The sequence below is a fragment of the Mastigoproctus giganteus genome, chromosome 6 (assembly GCF_048544385.1).
Source record: "Mastigoproctus giganteus isolate SK-2022 chromosome 6, ASM4854438v1, whole genome shotgun sequence".
Lineage (NCBI taxonomy): Eukaryota > Metazoa > Arthropoda > Arachnida > Uropygi > Thelyphonidae > Mastigoproctus > Mastigoproctus giganteus.
This window is the reverse complement of record NC_143580.1, coordinates 7,513,691-7,537,818: the sequence shown is the minus strand read 5'-3', so window position 1 is coordinate 7,537,818 and position 24,128 is coordinate 7,513,691. Positions and strand designations below refer to the sequence as shown.

Here is a 24,128-nt window from a genome sequence, read left to right as displayed (position 1 = left end):
GCTGATAAGACCGCTGCAGAAGTTGAGGGCTCTGGACATTTAGAAGGGGTTTCTTCCAACACATCAGGTGCCTCCGTAGCCAGGTGGGCAGGAGCAGTAGTGCGTAGCACACGCTTCTTGATTAGACCGGGGTTCGAGCCCGTGACCACCAAAAGAAAAACGGAGGATGCGGAAAGGTCAGGGAATGACCACCGCATATTCCTGGAGCAATATGGCCTTAGTTGCTAATGCTCCTAGAAACCAAATAACAAACAACAACCAACACATCATAAAATTTCTCTGCAGTTGCAGAATCAGCACTGGCGGCTTCACGGCATACTTTAATGTTTTGGAAACCAGTGTGATGCTTGAACCTATTAAACCACCAGTTGCTTGCCATGAACTTGGCTTGGGGTTCGCTGTACTTATCCTTAATATCTTCATAAATACTTCTTGCTTTTGCTTGAATGGCCATTGGACTCAGAGGCACTTGCTTCTGAATCTGATTTTCTTTCCATATTATTAATAGCTTTTCCATCTTCGATATAGCACCTGAATGCTGTTTCGTGATCACTTTTGATCTTAAATGCGTTGATCCTTTAACATGTTCTTTTATATGCGCACTGTCCCTTAAAATATTCAGTTGAAGCAGCGAGACCTAATTCCATGCAATAGATGACAAACTTTGTCCTGCTTCATACTTCTTAATTAATCATCTTCATTTCTAAATCAATTTTGTTTCGTTTCCTAGCACTGCTAGCACTTGCACTTTCTGTTGGTCCCTTTCCCTTCACCATTGTAATAAGTAAATAGGAATGAAGAGAAGATTCTGAAAATTTATTTATTTTTTATATGATTGAAGATTTCAATGAAGGGGTACTCATTTCACCATAATACTGTAACGTAAAAACCCACAGAATTTCAGTTATTGGTATTATTGCAAATGCAATAAGATCGAGTTTACTACACATTTATAACTGATTACACTAACAGAAAAGCCCAATAAACCGGAAAGTGAAAATTGCTTTTATTGTTTTTTGGTAGTGACCTCCAGAAATGTGTTTTAGAAAAATATCACAATGCTGTTCAAAATTGATTCTTATAACGAAACATATGATAATGATGAAAATGTAGTGCAATTTCCATTATAAAAATGACCTTTTAGAGAGATAAATAGCTTAGTTATTTAGTGAAAATTTCAACTTTCGAGATCTTGGAATGAATTACCAAAAAAATAATGTGTTATTGGGTTCACGTTATGATGTTTTCACGATACCGCCATTTATTCCTATGGGATGCAAAATAAGTTTCCACGATTTTTTTAAGTTTGCACTGGCTGGCAAAAACTTACGTAAAGTCGAATTTCCATATGGCTTGTATTATGTAAGCTGGGGAGTGGCTGTATAGTTTTGCAAGAATTATAACAACTCCCAGCTATATGGAGAGTCTTGCATTCTGTGTAATTCTTTGTTATGGATATTTTTTTTATTTGTTTAGATTTCTTATTGTACATTTTTGGAGTAAGGCAAGAGAATCAAATTTATAATTGATGAGGTATTTTGATTTGGACTGTTGTAAAATAATTCAAGTTGGCTTTTAGTCTTAATTAATTTGTTAATGAGGAATGTAAAAAGGAAAGAAGTTTATGACCTGTTTTAAAATTTATGATAACTCATTTGACAGTATACGTTTTCTCAAAAATGGGAATTATGTTTTAGTTAAAGTTTTAATTGTCATACATGCTATTTTAAAAAAAATTGCATTGCTTTAGATGTGAGTTAAAATATTAGGCAGTTGCTAATTTTTTGAACACTTTAAACTTAAAAGGAACTGTCATTTTTTTGGAATGTGTTATTTAATCTCTTGTGAATGATAAAATAACAGATTTCTGATTTAATAAAGCTGCATTCCAACTTAATAAAGCTACATTTTGTTAATTCAGATGATCATTCCTTCCTTGGTTGGTTTCAATTTAAACTGCTTGGATATGTGTTTTAACATTCTAAAATAGAAAATGTTTTTATTATTCCATATCAGAAAATGTTTTCATTATTCTCAGTATTTCAATCGGGATGATTTTTGAGGAACTGATGACATAGTGGTGTTTTCTTCACTTAAAAAAAATTGAGTTTTGTATTTAATAATTCTTAAAGAAATCAGAATTTAAATATACAGATTGTTAATTTTGTCATCTATAAAATTTCCTGCCAAGAAGGTTGTAATGCATTTTACAGTATATTGATGGTACTATATCCAGCTTTGATACCACTGTGATATGGGGCACTAGAACCTATTACCACAAACCAAGGTTTATCAGCAATGCAGCACAACATGACTCTTTTCTTAAATTTTTATTTAACAAATTCTAACAAATATATCTCTGTTAGCAACCATGCTTTATGCTTCTGATTTTGGGAATCTGCCAGACTATAATATTTTAATATTGTAGGCTGGTGTTTAAATTTTTATATTTTGAGATTGTGCCTTAAAATTGGCCACAAGTGCTACTCAGGGAAACCAGTTGTAGTTATTTACATTATCAATGTGGGAAAAGTTCTCACTTAACATAGATTCACTTAGTACATTCTTACTTCTAATTATTACTTGATCTCTCTCTCATTACTTGTTAACAGGAGAGACTGCTTCTACAGGGATGGGATACACTTAAATAGAAAGGGTGCAAGAATGTTTGCTGATGCTATCGAGGCAATGTTAGGTGGGTCGGAAAACTGCTAGATTGGGGGGATACAAGGACTAATAGATTAACAGTAGCCACTGGCAGAGGTGAAAGTGATTCTTGCACTGCTTCTATTGGAATGAGCCGCAGCCTGGAAAATAAGATGCAGGATATTTCAGAGACTGCTGGGAATCATTGGGGTACAAGTAAACACATGGGTTGTGTTAGGGTAGCTAAGAAAAAGAACAGGTGCATGTATACTTGTGTGTACACCAATGCTAGGAGTTTAGTAAATAAATTTGATGAATTTGAGGTATTGCTCAAAACATCAAAGGCAGATATTGTGGGGATTTCAGAGACGTGGTGTCACACAGATATAAGAAATGCAGAACTGGAATTTGGGCAGTACAATGTCTACAGAAAGGATAGACAGGATAGGAAGGGAGGAGGGGTTATGCTATTAGTTAAAAAACACATAAAATCCAAGGAAGTGAAGCCAGTCGACATCGCTGGACAGTGCAGTGTCGAGTCAGTTTGGTGTGACATAAGCATTGGGAGATCAAAATTGAGAGTAGGAGTGTGCTATAGGCCTAATGACTCTGATGAGTATAATAAGAAACTGTTCGGAGAAATAGAGTGGGCCAGTAAATCAGAGAGTCTTATAATGGGGGATTTTAATTTCCCAGATATTGACTGGAATTTGGGGGCTGGTCACTCACACAGTAGCAAGGCTTTTGTGGATTTATTGGATGATTGTTTTCTACATCAGCATGTTCGGGAGGCAACTAGAGGGAGTAATACTCTTGATTTGATTATCAGTAGTGATTCTTCATGCATTAAGAATCTGCAGATAAATGAACCACTTGGTGGCAGTGATCACAGTGTGCTGAAGTGGGAGTTACTCAAAGAGGTAACTACCATTAGGGGTAAAGGGAAGGGATATTGCTTTCGTAAAGGCGACTACAATGGACTGAGACAGTATTTAAATTCTATACAGTGGGATCAACTGATGATATTGCCAACAGCAAATTCAAAATGGGAAGCATTCAAAGAACTTATTGTGGAAGCTACTAGGCTTTACATACCAACTAAGAAATATTGTTCAAGGTTTAGGCCTAAATGGTTGTCAGATGAACTAATAAGGCATATGGCAGAGAAGAAAAATGCATGGGATACATACAAATTAACACGTGACACGGACGCCTATGATAGATACAAGTTGATCTGTAACCAAGTTACAAAGGAGGTTAGGCAGGCGAAGGCAGATTACGAGAGATCCTTGGCAAGGGATGCGAAGAAAAACAGCAAAGAGTTCTTTACTTATGTAAACTCTAGAAGGAAGGGGATGAATCAGATTGGTCCACTTGAGATCGATGGGTCAACTGTTGATGACCCTGCTCGGGTAGCTAACAAACTAAATGAATATTTTGCATCGACATTCACACATGAGGAGTTATTCAGTGAGGGGAATGCCAGAGGTGTATTCAACTCTAGCAGTAAGCTAGAGAATCTTGTAATAACTGAGAGCAAAGTGGAGGAGAAATTGTTGAAGATAAGCACAAGAAAGGCACCTGGGGTGGATGGGATCTATCCAGTTATATTAAAGGAGGCAGCAAAGGAGGTAAGCAAACCCTTAGCCATAATTATGAGAGCTTCCTTGGACTCAGGGGAGGTACCCATTGACTGGAGATGTGCAAATGTGACCCCAATTCACAAAGGGGGATCAAAGGCTGACACAAGTAATTATAGACCTGTGAGTTTAACTTCTGTTCCCGGAAAATTAATGGAGGCACTGGTGAAAGAAGCACTGCAGGATCATCTAGACAAGACTTCAGTTATAGCTAGGACACAGCATGGTTTTGTTAAGGGGAAGTCTTGCCTGACCAATTTGATTGGATACTATGATGCAGTCACAAAAGAACTGGATGCAGGGAATAACTTTGATATTATATACTTGGATCTTAGAAAGGCTTTTGATACTGTTGCACATGGAAGACTGCTGCACAAATTGGAGCAGTGTGGCATTGGAGGCAAGTTGCTGCTATGGATAAAGGGGTGGTTGAGGGGGAGAAGACAGAGAGTGGTAATCAATGGACACTGCTCATCGTGGACTAATGTTATTAGTGGAGTCCCTCAGGGTTCAGTATTGGGGCCTTTATTGTTTTCTGTATTTATAAATGATATTGATGATGGTATATCAGGCTTAATGTCCAATTTTGCAGACGATACGAAGGTTGGCAGGGTTGTCAAGGACACTACTGACACTATGCTGCTGCAACAGGATTTGGAAAGGTTGAGCAGATGGGCTTCGAGGTGGCAAATGAAGTTTAACATTGACAAATGTAAAGTACTACATATGGGAAACAGCAACCCCAGAGCAACGTATCAACTCTGTGGTACTACACTGACAGTGGTAGAGAATGAAAGGGACCTGGGGGTGGTGGTGCAGGCAGATATGAAGTTCTCTGAGCAGTGCAGACGAGCTGCAAGAGTAGCTCATGGTGTATTGTCAATGATATATAGGAATTTTTCTAGCAGGGATAAGGAGGTGATTATTCCCTTGTATAAGGCAATGGTCAGGCCACACCTAGAGTACTGTATACAGGCCTGGAGGCCTCATTTCAGGAAGGATGTAGAGCTGCTGGAACGAGTACAGAGAAGGGCAACTAGATTGGTGAATGGGACAAAGGGGTTCTCTTACGAAGAAAGGCTTAAGTTTTGCAAATTACAGTGTCTGGAAACTAGGCACCAGCGGGGTGATCTGATAGAGGTGTACAAAGCCTTGAATGGTTTGAGCATGCTCAATGCTGATGGGATTCTTCCTCTAGCTCAGAAAAATCACCTGAGAGGGCATAAATTCAAATTGAGGAAAGACAGATGTAGGATAGATGTGCGGAAATTTGCCTTTAGCCAGCGGGTGGTTGGTGGGTGGAACAGACTTCCATCCCTTGTCGTGGAAGTTGATAGCCTAAATAAGTTTAAGGCTCAGCTGGACAGGTATTTCGAACGAACAGAGGGGTGAAGTGGAAGTGGTTATTTTTATTTATTTATGTTACTTTTTTTTTTTTTTTTTTTTTTTTTTTTTTTTGGCTGATGCTGCATAAGCTTGCTTTCTTGCATCAAATGCCTCTACTAATGCTAATGCTAATAATGAGTTACTTCATGCGCTACAAATAAATATTACTTATCAAATGCCAAATTGGCATGTGAAATTCATTCCAGTAGAACAGATCATAACCTGGCAGTGGTGCCACCAGTTGTCACAATAATGGTGGCACTTGGTCTGACAAATCCCAAATTTTCTTATTTATTTCTGAAGAAAAAACTTAGTTTTTTTTAAAAATTTTTCTTGGGATATACTGATGCAGTATAAATTTAATTTTTTTAAATGTAAAATTTTTGTACCTGTCATTGATACAGAACTTTTGTTTATTCTGGTGAAACTGTTATTCCTTCTGTTTTCAAGTTCATAGAATCATTGAGGGTGTTAAAATGTAGCATCGTGCATGCTCATATATTTCTGCATGGAATATTGCACTACTTATTAGCATTAGCAAGCTTATATAGCATCAGCCAAAATAAAAAACACACACACATCCCCTTCTCATTTCACTCATCCACCCCCCTCAAAATGTTTGTCTAGTTCTGCCTTGAATCTGTTTAAGCTATCAACTTCTACAACGACAGATGGGAGTTTGTTCCAGCAATCAACCACCTGCTGGCTAAAGGCAAACTTCCACACATCTATCCTACAACTTTCTTTCCTCAATTTGGATTTATGCCCTTGCAGGCGATTATTCTGAGCAAGAGGAAGAATCCCATCAGCATTGAGCATGCTCAAACCATTCAAGGCTTTATACACCTCAATCAGATCACCTTGCAGGTGCCTAGTCTCCAGACACTGTAATTTGCAAAACTTAAACCTCTCTTGGTAAGAGGATACCTTCATTCCCCTCACCAATCTTGTTGCCCTTTTCTGTACACGCTCAAGCAAATCTACATCCTTCTTAAAATGAGGCCGCCAGACCTGTATACAGTACTCAAGGTGTGGCCTAACCATTGCCTTATACAAGGGGATAATCATCTCCTTATCCCTGCTAGAAAAATTTCTGTATATCATTGAAAAGACACCATGAGCTACTCTTGCAGACTGCCTGCACTGCTCAGAAAACTTCATATATGCCTGCACAATTACCCCCAGGTCCTTTTTCGCTCTCTGTCAGTGTAGTAGCACACAGTTGATACTTTACTCTGGGGTTACTGCTTCCCATATGCAGTACTTTACATTTGTTAATGTTAAACTTCAGTTGCCACCTCTCGGCCCATCTACTCAACTTTTCTAGATCTGTTGCAGCAGCATACTGTCATTAGTAGGCACCTCTGTAGCCAGGTGGGAAGAAGCAGCAGTGCGTAGCACACGCTTCTTGATTAGACCGGGGTTCGAGCCCGTCACCACCAAATACAGAGGATGCGGAAAGGTCAGGGAATGACCACCACATATCCCGGAGCAATATGGCCTTAGTTACTAATGCTCCTAAAAAAAAAACCAAATAACAAATAACTGTCATTAGTGTCATTAACAACCATGCAGACCTTATGAAAATGTTATTAAAACTACTCAATTAAGACTGTATAATTGGAAAGGCAGTTAGAGTAACAGTCACTAATTTTGAATTGGCAATTAAATGCAATTAGATATTTTTCTGAGGTGTTGGGGCTGTCAGACCATGTGCCGCCAGAAGAGTTTTGTTTTGTTAAAAATAACAGGCATAAAAGCACATTTATAATTTTTCCGATTTTTCATTTAAAACTTTTGATGAAAGAATGAACATTCATTGCATAATTCTACAAAAAAAAAAATAATTATTCTGATGAAGCAAATAGTGTCACTTCCAAGAAAGCAGTAGCACTCTGAGAAAACAATAACATGTCACTTCCAAAACTACATAAGTAAGATTGTATGTGTAATTAGGTTTGTTTGTATGTTATTTGGTTTTTAGGAGCATTAGCAACTAAGGCCATATTGCTCTGGGGATATGTGGTGGTCATTCCCTGACCTTTCTGCATCCTCTGTATTTGGTGGTCACTGGCTCAAACCTCGGTCTAATCAAGAAGCGTGTGCTATGCACTGCTGCTCCTGTCCACCTGGCTATGGAGACGCCATGTAATTAGGAAGTAGATGGAATTAGTCACTAATCTTGAACCAGTGATTAATCTGCAATAGATATTTCACTGAGGCGGGGAGTGTCTTTCAGGCTAGGTGTCAATATTTCTGGGTTAAGAAAGCCTTGTGCCTAGGTATGAAGGATTTGCATCCAATTTTTTTCTTCTTAAGCTCTGGAAAAGATTATTATTATTTTTTTTTTTTCCATAATGAAACAATTTCTCATTTTGTGGGGTTATTTTGTAAGCAGTTTCCTCAGGCAATGAAATGCCATAATGAAATAATTGCTCATTTTGTGGGGTTATTGTAAGCAGTTTCCTCAGCCAGTGTTTTGCAACAGGGAACTATATCTTCTAATGTTAATCAAAATAGCTAACTGTTCTGCTTACTTGTATAGCTGCTACATAATAATAATGATATAGTCATTAACAAATTTATCTTTTGTGTATTAAATTATTTTGCTGTCAGTGCTTGCAGATTCCTTATTTTTCAGAAACTTGACAGTCTCTTTTGTATTCTGGGCAATCACACTTTCCACTCGCCATTGCTCTTGGCTTGGATGCTGGTGAGAAGATCAAATAACAACTTGGGTGCAAATGATACAACTCAAAAACTTGGAAATAATGCTCTGCAGCTAGGAGTGTTTGACTACCTCACTTCAGCTCTTTCTTGCCCTACTCTAGTTGGAAATGGGGTAAGATGGGTTACATATTTTAAGTGAATTTCATATTATTAGTTAAAGATTATTTGTTTCTTATTTTTCATGTTTTGTTAGAATTTAATGAAATCTTTTTTTTTTTTTTTTTTTTAAATATAACATCACAAAGAAGAAATTAAGTCAGGAAAAAAAAAAAAACCACTATAAACTTGTTTTCTAAAATGAAGTTTATTTATTTATCTGTTTATTACAAATCACCTTGGCACAGCCACAAAGTCCAGGAGGATGAATCATAAATGCTCATGGTTTCTTCTTTATACAGTTTTACTTTAGAATAATCTTCTAATAAATTAATATGTTTATAATATTTTATTACAGTACTTATTTACAAAAAACAGACTTACAGTTGCTTTTACTATACAGTCCTAGTATTATTGCTCCTGTTTACTTCTGTAATTTTTATGCTTTCAAATAATTCCTTACTTTTATGTGGGTTAATTTATTCCTTCTCGGGCTTAAACTTTAAAGCAAAACAATCTAAAAAATTAACACACAAACTTTATAATAGTTACTATAGCTGTGGACTTTTAGTCAACTTGTTAGGGAACCTGAAAATATTTTCTAATAAAGAAAAATGAAACAAAAATAGAGTACATCAACCAAGTGCAAAATAATGAATTACTAGCCAAGTGTCAGTTTTTCTGTCTGAAGGGTGCATGGCATGGGAAAAAATGACTTAAGGCAAAAATGATCTGAGGACTTGGTTATGAAATATTCTGTATATTCAGTTAAATAAATTTGCTGATTTTATTTTAAATAAGATAGGCTAAAGAGAAGCTGAGTATTAACTCACTGATGTGTGGTTGTCATTTTGACCTCTCCCATCATGTTTTTTTTTTTTTTCCGAATTTCCTTGAAAGTCAGTATTTCATATTTCTGTATTAAATTTCATATTTTCAGTAATTCGTATTTCTTTGACTCACTCTAGGTCAACTTACAGTACTTTACAAGATGATTTTTGCACAGTTTCTCTATTAAAAATTTGAGAAGTCTATTTGAATAGGGTGAAAACAGTGTGCTATAGGATTGGCAATATCTTGTATATGATTTTTTGTGATTGACACTGGGTTAATAATTTATGAGATGTCCAGTGAAAAATTTGGCTACTTCAAAAGTTATTATGTCAAAAAATATTCTTTCTATATAATGTGTTAGTGTAAAAGTCTTAATTTTCTACTGGACAAAAATAAATATATGCATCACAGAAAAAAGTTTCATTGCATGTCTGCTGAAAAATAATTTGCAGTAATTCGTACCACATCTGTTTCACTGATTTTGACAATGTCCGTTATTTTTATTTTCATATTTTTATTTTATTTTTATATTCAACCCATGCACACAGTGATCTGTGCCAGATCACTGTGTGCATGGGTTGAATATAAATCCCCTGTGGATCTGTATATTTTATATTTGTTTGAAGATGGTTTGGTTAAATATAAGCAAAATTTAAATAGCATTCGCCTTTGTTCTTTATAATGAAATGAAATGAAATTTCATTATCAATATTTATTTAATCTATTAGTTATAATTATCTGTTATTAAATTGTTTATTTTCCATTTACGTGGTTTATTTTTCAAAAGAAATCACTTTTCGGTGAAAACATACCTCCTAACCGTCGCTGAGAAGAGATTGCATTGGCTTACCATCAGTGAAGAATGTATGGCCAGTGAAGATAAGGATTATTTTACAATGTTCACTCTGCAGGGTGTAAAATGTGTTAAAACTGTCAAGAACAGTTTTTCATGAAGCTAATTTTATATTTGTAATTTATTTAATCTATTAGTTTTAATTAGCTGTTATTAAATTGTTTATTTTTCATTTCATGTGTAAAAATTACAAAATTATCATTAATGATTATAATCATTAATTATTTTTGTATGACGACCAGTCTCTGCAACAGCATAAGGTAAGTGTGCAAAGCGATACTCTCCATGCACTTAGAAAAAAAATTAGGTGGAACTATGGTTGTATAGGTTATTAAAATCAGTTGTAGATATTTATTTTAATTTTAGAATTCTTTCACTGCAAATTATATTAATTGTAAAATTGTTTTCAGGATAATAGAAGGCTAACTCAGATTTTGAGTTGAGTTATTCCTCTGTTAAACCAGTGGTTTGTCTAGTTTTACTTTGGCAAAAATATAGATCTCCTATCTATTTTATGTCATTCAAATCACATATTTTTTTGAAAATTGTCTTCATTATGATGATTTTTGAAAATTGTCTTCATTATGATAGGTAAGATTTGCTTATGATGACATTATTAATGACAAAGCTTTTTTTCTCCCTTAGATGGTTGCTACAGTGTCTCATAATGTTGTATATTCAATGTTATATTTGCTCCTGTCTCAGTTCCAGGCTGAATCATTAGGCAGACTCGAGGTAATTAAATTGTGGGTGTTAGAATTTAATGCTTTAGTTTTGCAAAAACTAAAATGCGATTTGATACGAATTACAGCACATTTATAATTTAAAGTATTGATTATTATTTGAATGGTTTATCTAGTTTTACTTTGGCAATCTGATCTTTTCATGCAGATCAGGGTTTTGTCTGGTAAGAAATAATAATTACCAGAAATCTGGTAATTATTATTTCTTTTTTTTTTTATTTGTCCATCCTCATGTAATAAACAGACTTCCAGCAGATGGATTTTCATGAAGTTTTAAATATGGACCTTTTAGAAAGATTTGTAAGGCCATCCCAAATTTCATTAAAATTGGACCAATAGAAATCTGTCAATTATTATTTCTTTGTCCATCTGTTTATATAATTCACACATGCAGTCAGTTTTTGAGTGTCTGAGAGGAAGAATGGGTTGCATTGAGATCTTTCTGACTTTGAACAAGGAATAATTGTAGGGACAAGATGTGTAGCTGCCAGTACCTTGACATCAGCCAACATGATTAACTCCTCTCATTCTGCAGTGTTATGAGTCTACCATGACTGACTCAACAGTAGTTGATCAACCAGCCAAAGATCACATGTGACCTTTTTGTGTTGTGTGTACGTGTGTGTGTGCGCGCGTGTGTGTGTGTGTACACATCTCGTATCATAACACAGCAACGATGCAGCACAGTTACTCAGCTAACCACCCAGTACAATAAAGGCACATACCAAGACCATTGTCCACATGGGTATTCACAGAAACGTTAGTTTGTATATGCTATTGCAGATGATTAGATCTGTATTCGAGCCTGTCACCACCAAATATGGAGGATGCGGAAAGGTCAGGGAATGATCACTGCATATTCCCGGAGCAATATGGCATTAGTTGCTAATGCTCTTAAAAACCAAAATAACAATAACAGCTATTGCAGTCGACAGCTGTCATTTGTACCCATGCTCACTGCAAGACACAAGACACTTCACCTTGCATAGGTACATAAGCACTAACACTGGACCATCGATATGGGGAAATCTTTCACCTGATCTGATGAATCCTGTTTCCAATTCTGCCATGCTGGGGGACATATCTGCATTAGGAGAAACATCATGAGGCCATGGCACCTGGTGCACTATTGATATTTGGCAAGCTGGTGGTGGTGGTGGTGGTGGTGTTATGGTTTGGGAATTGTTTTTGCAGCTTTCTCTGGGTCTTCTGATCACCAACAGTCAATGGCTCAACAGGAACACCTACCTTTCCTTTATATTTCATAATACAATAAACTTTTGTTTATATGGCTCCTACAGGACTTTAGGATTACTGGATCTTCTTCTTCTTCCAGTCACATAGTTCCCTGAGTAGCTGTTGTGGCCACCAACAAAATCCTCCAACTGTATCGATCATATGCTATACGAGTGGCATCGCAAAATGTCATGCCCAAAAGTTCACTGATCCCATCCTTCCACCTAGTTGCAGGTCTTCCTTTAACAGCAGCTTTTGGAGTTAGTTTTGTTATGGTCTCTGTGGCATCAGATAATGTGGTGGTATGCCATTGCCTACCAACATGGCCGATTTTGAAAGGGGCTGGCTTTAATCATAGGAAGAGTCATCATGCATCCCACGAGATGCTCTTTAAGAGGAAAGGTGACTACAGCAGAGCCCCACTTAATGCCCCCATTATTATTATTATTTTTTTTAATCTTCAGTGAGGTGGCACATTATCCCTCTTCCTCTTTCAATCTCTAGCTAATAATGACCAATATATTAATGATTTTTGAAATTTTCTTAAACATATTTTCATGGTGGTTTGTACAGGCTTAGTCCCAATGAATAAATTTTAAATTATAGCCAAATAAAATGTTAAGTATTTACGCTATGCTGTAACATAGTCAAACAATCAGCTGACTGTTAGAACTAAGAATGTTCTAACTGTCAAATAAATGCATATCTATAAGTAGTTGAATACTACCTGATATGGTGCAAAAACACTCAACCCTAACTACAATGCAACTCGTTAACAAGGTGATCACTAAGAAACCAGCAATTCTATCTGGATATATCGCGAGCATTATGCATATGGTCAAACAATATAATAACTATGAAAGAAGTTAATAGCCAAAATATAATAACTATCAAAGAAATTAATAACCTCAAAATACAGTAACTTAAGTATGACTGAATATAAAAATACTGAGTGCTGTTTTTTAATTTAATTGCGTGCTAGAAATCAAAGTTCCTTTGGTATATTTTAGATGTAGATTAGGAAAGGTTTCTTAGCATGCTGCATGCAGGAGGGGAACAACCAAAAAAATTGGAAATAAAATATTTATATTTAAATAATATAATAAATTTGACCTTTGATGCATGCCTTGCACTTATTTTTATTTTTTATAATATATACAGTGTGTTTCAAAAGTGATGGTCAATAATTTAAAGGTGAACTATACAGACTACAATATGCAAAAAAAGCTTAGTAAACATGGGTCCTTAAGTGAATCATTTTCAAGATATTGCACGTTTCTAGTTGGGATCTACCACTGACAAGGTGAACTGTACAGAGTTGGGATCCACTATTGACTTCTTTGTTTAGGTTAGGTTATACTCATTCTCTCCCTTTCCCCATGCTCTGAGACGTAGCAGGCATGCTAGTACTTGTCAAAGGATAGTCAACGTGGAAAGAGGTTACAGCAATGAAGAGTATGCGGACATGCACTTCATGCATGGTAAAGCCAAAGGCAGTGCACTCGAGGCTGCACATTTGTACCAACAGGTGCCCAACAGGGCACCTGTTGGTACAAACAGGCAGCCCAACAGGTGCACATTCATCAGGATACATCAATGCTTTAGAGAACATGGGTGTTTCGCACATGGAGTACGAGTGGGTAGACCCAGAAGCATAACACCTGATGTTGAGGAAAGGACATTAGAAAGAATGGAACCAAATCCAGGAATTTCGACAAGGTAGGTTGCTCTGCAAGAACGTGTACTGAGTCATAGCAGAGTGTGATGAATTTTACATTGCTAATTACTGTACCCCTACCATATCCAGTGTGTACAAGGTCTCAGCAGTACAGACTATCCTCCCAGAGTGCTCCCATTGTGGCGGATCTTAACAGAAAATGGTGCATTATCTCAAAAACTGTTCATATGCGGCCCAATGTTCACCGGGACTTTTTTGCTTATTTTAGTTTGTACTTTTCACCTTTAAATTATTCACCATCATTTTTGAAACACCCTGTATTTGATTTTTATATAGATACAACATTAACCTTGGCTATTTGTTTTTCTTTATTTATAAATTTGAGCTTCCTCTTGTGTCCTCTGATTTTTTTTTAATAATTCATTAAATTAATTTCTGTTTCTGAGGTTTATCTTGTATGGTACATATTATAAAATATCTACTATAATTATTTATTTTGTGCTGTAATAGAAATGTGATCATTTCTATTCTAATTGGAGTGAAATCAACAACGGAGAGAGGTACATGGACAGAGCATGGTGGCGAGGCTTCATATGTCGATCTGTGGAATAGTGGAACGATGATAGATGATGATGATTAATTGAAAAAAAAGTAGAAAACAAAGATTTATATATTTCAAATATTACAATAGTTTTATAAATTCAACAATAGATTTTATCATATATAACTTATGAGGATCATCTTTGAACTTTCCTTGTTAATTCTTTGAAACTCAGGGGTCAGTCAGAAAGTAATGTCTTCTATTTTTTAACTCTTTAGTTCATTGCCTTATACTATGCCTTGGTTTTGTTCAGCTCAGTTTGTTAGTAATTATAGAAAGCATATGGTAATATGTGAAAGTAAATATTAGGAAAAACACATTAACAAAATTTAGATGAGATATGCAGGTGTGCATGACAAATTGTAGAGTAGTAGTACCTGCTTTCACGTCAATAAAACAACAGTTTCTGACAGCATGAGAAAGGTGTGACTCTTGTTTACAGGGACACTATATGATACATTACAAAAATTAAAAAATTCATGTTCAACAAATTTGTCCAACGAGAGAAATATTGAAGCATTGCTCCTATCTGACCCAGTGTCAGGCTCCATACCACATGTGTGTGTTTGTGTTACTAAGTGCAATATAAAATTTGAATGGACTGTGATGACCCACCCTTCATATAATCTGAAGCTGTTTGCTGGTCAGGTTATCATCTCTTTGATCTTTTGACTTTGGGGATAAAGGTAAAAAGGTAAACTGCAGCCATTATCAACCCACTGCAGGATGGAAGCCTCCTCAACAATTCATGCTGAGGGAAATGGACCATAATCTGCCATGCTGGTCCAGTGCGGGTTGGCAGATCGACCGTATTTAGCAGTCAGGAATTTGAACCCCAGTCTACTCAAAGAGCGTGTGCTACTGCATCCCTGCTCCTGATAACTTGGCTATAGAGGCCGTCACTTTGGGGATATTATTGGGGAAATGGTGACACATTGAAGAATGCTATATTTGACAGTGGATGAACAACAAGGAGAGAAACTTTTGCAGAGTGGAACTGCATGCAGTACTAGAAGAAAGTATTCAGAAAAATTGGGACTATGTTGGAAAATAACTATTTTATCAATGTTTTGAATAAGTTTAATTTGCACATGTGTGTCTTGTAAATTGCATGGAACAAAAATTGGGAGTATTACTTCTTGAGTGACTCTCTTTGGGAGTATTTACAGAGTGCTCTCTTTGGGAGTATTTATAGAGTGCTCTCTTTGGGTCTATAGAATGCTCTTTTTGAGTTTAAATAGAGCATATTTTTTTTGCAAGAAAGGTCAGTGGATTTTTGAACTTGATCAGCTAAAAATTAAAGAATAATAAATTCCAAAGAAATTTTTACGTATGTTGTTAATTGAGAAGTACTCTGAATAAAATGTGATATATTTAATACAAGCAAGAATAAATTTTCAGTTTCTCAAAAATCTAACTACATTTTTTTTGTCATCTGCAGTTTTTGCCCTATCATTTTTTGATGGCTGTATGCCAATATTATAATTTTGATTTGTAAATTTGTGTGGGTGTGTATGTGTATTAGCCGGAATATACTACAATAATATTTTTTACAGTCTCTTTTTAGCCTAGCAGAATGTCTTTTGAAAGAACCCAACATAGCTGAGGATGTGTGGGAGAAGGTGCGTATATTGGCATGTTGTTTATTTTCTCAGTGAAGAATTCAAAACATTAAAATATGTATTTAAATTGATGTTTAATTGTGAATTCTGTAAACTACTTTCTAGTAAAGTGTCGTAAAAGGAAACAGAAATTTTGAAGTGTAGCATTTCTTGTGTCTTAAGGGCAATGTCTTTTGTAGAACCTTAATAGTTGTGGAATAGGAGCTGTTTGATTTTAACTGTGATCTCTTTTTGTGTTTTACTTTAACAGAAAAATATTTTACTAATAGAAATAACAGGACTAACTCTTAATAGTTTCACTAGGTTAAAAGTAAATTTTTATTTTGCTCTAATTCATGTACTTATGAAATATGCGGTTATTAAAAATTCTATGTAAGCTAGAGTACTTCTCATTATCATTCTGAAAATTTAGATATTCAAAACATTAATGCATATGTACTTTCTTTTGCTTAGCCATGGTTATAATATTTAAAAGTAACAAAATTAAGAATAAACTCAAATACAATGTTAAAACATTCCTGGAGCAGTAATTCACCTAGGAGAGCAGTCATTCTCCTAGATGAAGTAAACAAGTGACGACACCATCTGTTAAGGCTTGCAGAGTGGATTTTCTGAAAATTATTTTTTAATATAAACATTTCTCCTATTTAGAGAGATTTTTTGGAATGATTTTTTGGTGAAGGTAAAGAAAGCCAACATGAGAACCACGGAAACTTTGGGAAAACTTACTCAGCAAAATTGTTTCCCATTACCGCAGTTTCTCCCTGCATTCTCAGTAAAAAGAAGGTGCGTGTTATCGGTTAGTGGCAGTATAAGTTGATAACGGTGTATCGATTAGTTTTCTCTCATTATCAAAAGCAGATTATTGGAGTTCATGAGTGTAATGCCTTTGTGGCTGAAATTTACTTACAGGTACACCCTCCAGACTGCCTCAGTCTTAGGCTGTTCCCCCCCACCTCCTGCTGTTTTAAAATAGAAAAATGATTTCTACAGATGGTGCGTATTATCGGTAGTGGCAGTAGAAGTTTGTTTCCTATCGGGAAAAAGCAGCTTGAAGGGGGATAAACAGGCTGAGGCAGTCTGGAGGGTGTACCTGTAAGTAAATTTCAGCCCACTCATGAACTCTAATAATATGCTTTTAATAACGAGAAAAAAACTAATCAGTACATCATTATCGACTTCTACTGCCACTAGTGATAACACACACCTTCTGTTTACGGAGAATGCAGGGAGAAATGAGTTTGCCTGATACATTAAGCGAAGTTTCCCATGGTTCTCATGTTGGCTTTCTTTACCTTAGCCATTTTTTTATTATGAAAATTTTTTTATAGAAATTTTAAAATTATCACATGACACAATTATCAGTCTGTTAATTTTTTTAAATATTTAATTGGATTTTCATTATATCTTGATATTTATGTTACTTTTTAATATTTATAAAACCCTATCTTGCTGATTATAGTAACTTTTATTAATTACCCGTGAATTTCAGTATTCTGCCAGGTAAGATTTGCTGTTAAATTTCAAGTAATATTTCATAAAAGCTTTGTTTCTTAATCTAACATGTTTATTTACAGAAATTTGTTATATAAAATTGGATATTATGTAAGTATATATTTAGCATCATGTTAGATAATGTGGTTACCAACAAGAGTTAGAGGGGTAAAGGCAATTTGCCAAGACCAAACTACAATACTAAATTTCTGTAGTTACTCTGTCTCCAGCAGACTACCCTGTTGCCAGTGAAGAATAATGGAGGTGCGGTGGGGGGGGGGAGCTATAAATATAATAATTTAAAATTTTTGTTACTCCAATTGTAATATACCATTGTTCATGATTCAACTCCTACTAGTCATGAATCGTTAAATTAGGTTTAAGGGCAATGTGGTTAGTGCAATGAAATTTTTTGACCATACCTTGTATGATTTCTCTATCAACAACTCCCCCATGGTTAACATATGGCAGTGGCTACATTTATTAAATGTATTAATACGTTCAAATGTTTTAGTTAAATGTTACTTTGTTTCATTCAGTCACAAAAAAAAAAAAAAAATTAGAAACAAGTTGTAATGATTACTTTTGGGACAATCTTATAATTACTGAATGTGAATAATGGTACAAGTTGTAAACTGTACTAATTAATAAACAGTAAAGCAAAAACAGCTTCACACAACTTGCTTGTAACAGTTTTACAGGCAAGCAGGTTATCAGTTCATGCCATTGAAACAAATAAAATAATGTTACCGGTCTCAAGTAAAATATGTAATTTTACTTGAGACCAATAACATAATTATAATTATGTAATTATTTATTTTATTAAAGAAATAATTACACAATTATTTGGAGGCTAGATGCTTAAAACATCTTTAACATGCATTTTATACAGTATTATATATGAAATTTAATTTTAATTCATAGATATCAATCATTCACTGTCACTGGTTTTTTTTCCCCTAGGGCTTTGAAAATGGTGTTGGTACATTAATAAAACTTGCAATAGACAGATTTCCGCTCAACTTTAGCTCATTAATATGTTTGTGCTGTTCTCTTGCTCAAGCTGGAGAGTATAGTTGTAAAAAGGTAAGTGTCTTAATCCTCCTCCTGGTAAATGAATTAAAGTTTGCTTACCAGAAGTAAATTTACCAGATTTAAATTCACTGGTAAAGTGAATTAAAATTCACTTTACTAGTTTTCATATTCATAGTCTTTCCTCATATAGATGCCCTTTTATAGATCTCACCAAGTAGATTGCCTATCTTTGGACCCTTCCGAGTGCTCTCTTTTTTTTTTTTTTCATCTGTGGTCTCTATTCTTGGAGACAGTATTCTAATTAAAACACATCCCAGAGTTTGAGACCAAAATGTTGGAAGGCTATCCATGAAAAACAACCCGAGCTACCCAAGTGATGGCTTCAGTTCATTGAAACTATTCTAGTAATATGGTCATATGCAGCCCCCACCTCCTTGAAATAGAGCTATAAAAATACAAAAATCCTAATCAAAAATGATTTTCTCATCCCTTCATAATGAAAATAATAGACAAGACCACTGAAAATTTCAAAAAGCTAGAGCTCCCCCCCCTCCCCCAAGTAAGTCAAAGAAGAGGATTCCATAACCCACTTCCTTAACAAGATTTAAAAAAAAAAAAAAAAAAAAGCAAGCAAAGGTAGGAAGCACCATGTAAATATATACTTCAAAGGCAACAGAAAGGAAAGAAACATCCTGAGAAATTTCTCCATCCATCCAGTCCACTTGAAACTGAGGCTTGGTCCATCAATTGATACGCAAGTGCAATAAGACATACATAGGGCAATCTTGCCAGGAGTTAAAATTGAGGATAGCAGAGCCTGACAGAAATATCAGACTGAGCAACATGAAAATACTATGTCACTGACATTCATAACACCAACAGTCCTAACCAGAAAACTACATAAAAAAAAAGAGAATTTTTGGAAACATTTACTGAATTGTTTTCTTTCCATCAGTGCCAAGCAGGAAGCACAACTAGATCTCCTACCCCATCCACATGAACCATAATATTGATTAGAACCATCTTTGCAAGGACAGGACAGTAATTGATCTCCATGATAACCAGCCACATTCTAGTAGGGAACATGAAGTGGACATTTCCCATGGCTACAGTAGCAGCCAGTAGTCCAACATGGGAAGTGTAGACCCACATGGAGCTACCCCACTAACAAGAACAGACAAAAATGATGTCATGGGTATCTGAAGCTTGGGGTGCATCGCAAGAAGATTGGCAACTTACATACATAGACTTCAACCCCCTTTTGTAATTCATTCTTTGTAGTGTATCATGAACTGAGAGTTGTATGCAGTAATTCTTTATTCATGACAATAATTATAATATGTTAAAAATTATTATTTTATTTTATTTTTTTTGGAATGTAAATAAAAGTCCTTAATTTTTGATTTTAAAATCCACTGAAGACCCACAAAGAGGTGTCAAAAAATGTGGTATGCCTAAATGTAAAGTTAGTAAATATTCAAATGTTAATTATTATTCCTGTACATTAAACTATTTTTAAAAACCAATGCAGTCAATTGTTTCCATTTGCAAGTCCTCACGTTATAATTTTGCAGTGTACATTTCATTAAATTGTTCAGTTTTATATGTTGGATAGTCATTTAAGTTGTTTCTATTTTTCTTTTTTGTTAGACAATATCTGCTCTGCAAAAATTGCCTGGATATACAGAATATTTAGGAAGCGATTTTATGATAGATGTAGCTACCGATGATCCATCTGTTCGGAAGTTGGCCCTTGACAAACGTCCTTATGGCACAGGTATTTCTTCTTTTAATATATGTATATATATATATATATATATATTGTAAAATATTGAAATAGTTTAGGTATACATGAGCAATTAAAAAAATAAATATCAAGAACTAACAGAGATGAGTGTGAAAAAAGGTAAAATAAAAGTAAAAAACTGAAAGAAAAGAATATGAAATGAGGTAAAATAAAACATCATAAAATCAGATAAAATAATATAAAATCGAATGAAATAAAGTGAAATAAAATACGATAACATATTGCCATGTAACTCATAATTTCAATGTCTTCATCAGAGGACATTGAAATTATGAGTTAGCAATATGCTATCATATTTTATTTTATTTCACTTTATATTATTTTATCTCATTTGATTTAATATTATTTAATCTCATTTCATGATGTTTTATTTTACCTCATTTCATGATGTTTTATTTTACCTCATTTCATGTTTTATTTTAGTTTTTTACTTTCGTTTTACCTCTTTTCACACTCATTTCTAGTTCTTGATATTTATTTTATTAATTGCTCGTGTTAATAATATTTATTTTATTAATTTATTTTATTAATTGCTGTTACTAGTGAATCATAGATTCAATAGTAACAGTCTTTTCCTATACACTTTCAATAGTAAAGTGGACCCCTGCTTTATTATTGATTCACTGTATGATTAAATCACTTTATGATGGACTCTTCATAACAAAATACCATTCACTATACGATATGTAGTAAGTATCGGTCATTGTGATCACGTTTGTGAATTGAATTTTAATTCTATTAAACTGCAATACTAATAAGTGAAAATAAGAGGAATATTACCACAGGCCATGAAAGTAAAGATATAGAGCACAAATTTACACTTTATTACCAATTAACAAACTGTATTAACTTTATTAACAAATTAACTTTATTACCAATTAACAAAATTAAATGATACGTGGAAATTGGAGGAAATTTTCCACATGTTAGCAAAATAAAAATAAATTTATGCCATACCATAAATTAATACTGTAATATGTACATACTAACTAATTGATATTTCTGCTCACTGACTTTTTTTTTTTTTGTTATAAAATTTAAAATAATAAAAAAAGATAAACATTCAATAACAAAGAACATGGCACACGCAAATTGCAACTAACACGATGTGCGCAAGTGAGATACAGAATAACAAGGTTATGAAGCTTAAAAAGTAGGAATGAAGAGAAGATTTTGAAAATTTATTTATGTTTTTTATATGATTGAAGATTTCAATGAAGGGGGAAACACATTTCACCATAATAACGTAAAAGCCCACAGAATTCCAGTTATCTGTTTTATTGCAAATGCAATAAGATTAAGTTTACTACCCATTTATAATAGATTACACTAACAGAAAAGCCCAATAAACTGGAAACTGCAAATTGTTTTTATTGTTTTATGGTAGTGACCTCCAGAAATATGTTTTAGAAAAATATCACAAAGGTATTCAAAATTGATTCTTATAACTGAACATATGATAACGATGAAAGTGTAGTGCATATTAATGATTTCAATTGGTTTTTTGAAATTTGATTCTATAAAGGGCTGATTCTACTAACCAGTGATCATGTTAACTGGTGCATACTTATTTCACTGTATAATTTTCTCCGACCAGACCACGTGGTCCTTCATCTCAGCCAATAGCAGCGTTTGTAAATGTGTTGGCCGCATGTTTTATTTTTGCATCCTTTAGTTGAAGTGATTTACATCAACATCTTGCAGTGGTCCAGAGACCATTGCAAGCAGTCTACTGGAAAAATACTTAGTAAGGTCTTTTTCCTACCAAAATCAAGGTAGGAAAAAAGATTGAGTTTGGTGCTACGATATAATCCAATACTATGTTATTTCTGTACAATACTTTGCATTTATTAATGCTAACTGACAGTTGCCATTTTTCAGTCCAGCTGCCTAGTTTATATAGATTTTGAGAAATTTCAAGAAATCATTAGTATCATTAACCCATCGTCTTTGCATCATTGGCAAACTTATACATCAAACTTGAAATACCAATATCAGTATCATTAATAAGTATTAAAAGCAATAAGGGAGGTCCAATACTGAATCCTGAGGGATTCCACTAATAATATTAGTTCATGAAAAGTAGTATCCTTTTATAACTATCTTTGTGAAAAGATAGTTATAAAGGGATACTGCCCATTGTGAAAAGCAATATTCTTTGTGTCCTACCACTTAATCCATCCCTTTCTTCAGTGTAGTAACTTGCTCCAGTATAAACAATTCATGTGAAATAGAATCAAAAACATTATTGAAACCAAAAAATATGATATCAGAATTATTCCTTGTCTGGTTCCCTTTTATAGAATTTATTCCTTTAGCAGAATTAATAGTTTTGCTCAAGGAATAAATTATGTACACCTTGTCAGCATAAAGGGTTTTGTTTATTATAACATGGTGTTATTATATTTAAGAAAGTACACAGTTTTTTTTATATAATAGTATAGCATTAGTTTGTCCTCCATAATGGTGCAGGACTTCACCACTTGCTATCTGTTCTATAATGGAGGTACTTTTCATTTGAGCTGTGTAATCAGTCTTAAATGGATGTGTATGATAGGCAAGGTCAGAAGAGGAATAAATTGTACCCTTAGGCTAGAACCACAATTGCAATCAAATTCATTAGGATTTTAAAGTTTATGTATTATGAAACAAATAGCTATTCTATTTATATTTATTTATGTATTTATTTTGCAGAATCATTGCTAATTCCTAGAGGCACCTTAGGAATTTTATTCCCTTTAACAGGTATGTAAAAACCTTTATGCTCAAATATTTAAGTATTTGATAATTCAATGATTAATAATTAACTGTTAATAATTAGAAATTGATAATTCTTTCACTCTGAAATTTGGAATCTCAACAAACTGTCCAATAATAATAATGGGTTAAGATTATAGAACTCTTGGTTTTTAATCATATAAAATTATGAATTTTTTTTAATCTTGGAAACTGTGATCAGTGAATGTGGAATTTTTTTTTTTTTTTTATGAAAACCTCAAACACAAGAGATATTAGAACCTATAGTATTTAGTACCGTGCTTGGGTTGGTGGTTGAGAAGATGAAAGAAGATATTTGTTGACTTTAGACTTGAACTTCTGTAGACTGTAATTTCTAGGAAATACGTATGAAGGAAGGAAGGTTGTTCCAGAAAATGGCAGTTGAATGAATAAACCAGGAAGATGAAAATTTGGTTCTGGGATTTTGAAGTTGGACAGTAAATGGATGTTGACTGGTGGTTTTATATAGAGTGAACAGCTTTTTGGAAGAAAAGTAATGACGAGAGCGAAAGAGAAAACCAAGTGTTTTAGATGTAGAGGAAGCAATATTTGTAATGGGCTTGTGCCAAGAGAGAGATTAGAAGTCAGGGTAATAATCCCAAAAGAGATATACACTGGTATGCAAAATTTAAGGACCAGTCAGGTTTTCACCAGTAGCTTCTCATAGGAGTGGCCTGGATATGGGAAAAGCATACCAAAGGAACCTTGTGAGGTACAGAAATGATGAAGGAAACAACAATGGAAACAAAACGGTACAGAGAGACTTTATTCAAAGATGGCAACATAGCACTGGCTGCCATGATACAGATGCATCACTGCCAAAGATGGAACAAAGGGAAGAGGTGGTCTTCAGTAGGAGATATGACCACCCCTAATGTTAATGCAGGCTTTGCACCACCTGTCCATACTTAGAAGAACAATGTTGTAGATAAGTTCTTGCGGTAACATC

The 24,128-nt window shown here is 34.4% G+C and overlaps 1 protein-coding gene across 1 annotated transcript in view; it reads left to right on the top strand.

Annotated features, from left to right (window-relative positions):
* Nup188 (nuclear pore complex protein Nup188) overlaps positions 1 to 24,128 on the top strand; it is a 171,137-nt gene that overhangs the window by 34,046 nt on the left and 112,963 nt on the right. Inside the window, exons 15-20 of the mRNA XM_090375487.1 lie at positions 8,314 to 8,514; positions 10,831 to 10,920; positions 16,000 to 16,065; positions 18,523 to 18,645; positions 20,245 to 20,371; positions 23,096 to 23,146. Coding sequence (XP_090231613.1) covers positions 8,314 to 8,514; positions 10,831 to 10,920; positions 16,000 to 16,065; positions 18,523 to 18,645; positions 20,245 to 20,371; positions 23,096 to 23,146 — 658 coding nt within the window. The remainder of the gene's footprint in view (positions 1 to 8,313; positions 8,515 to 10,830; positions 10,921 to 15,999; positions 16,066 to 18,522; positions 18,646 to 20,244; positions 20,372 to 23,095; positions 23,147 to 24,128) is intronic.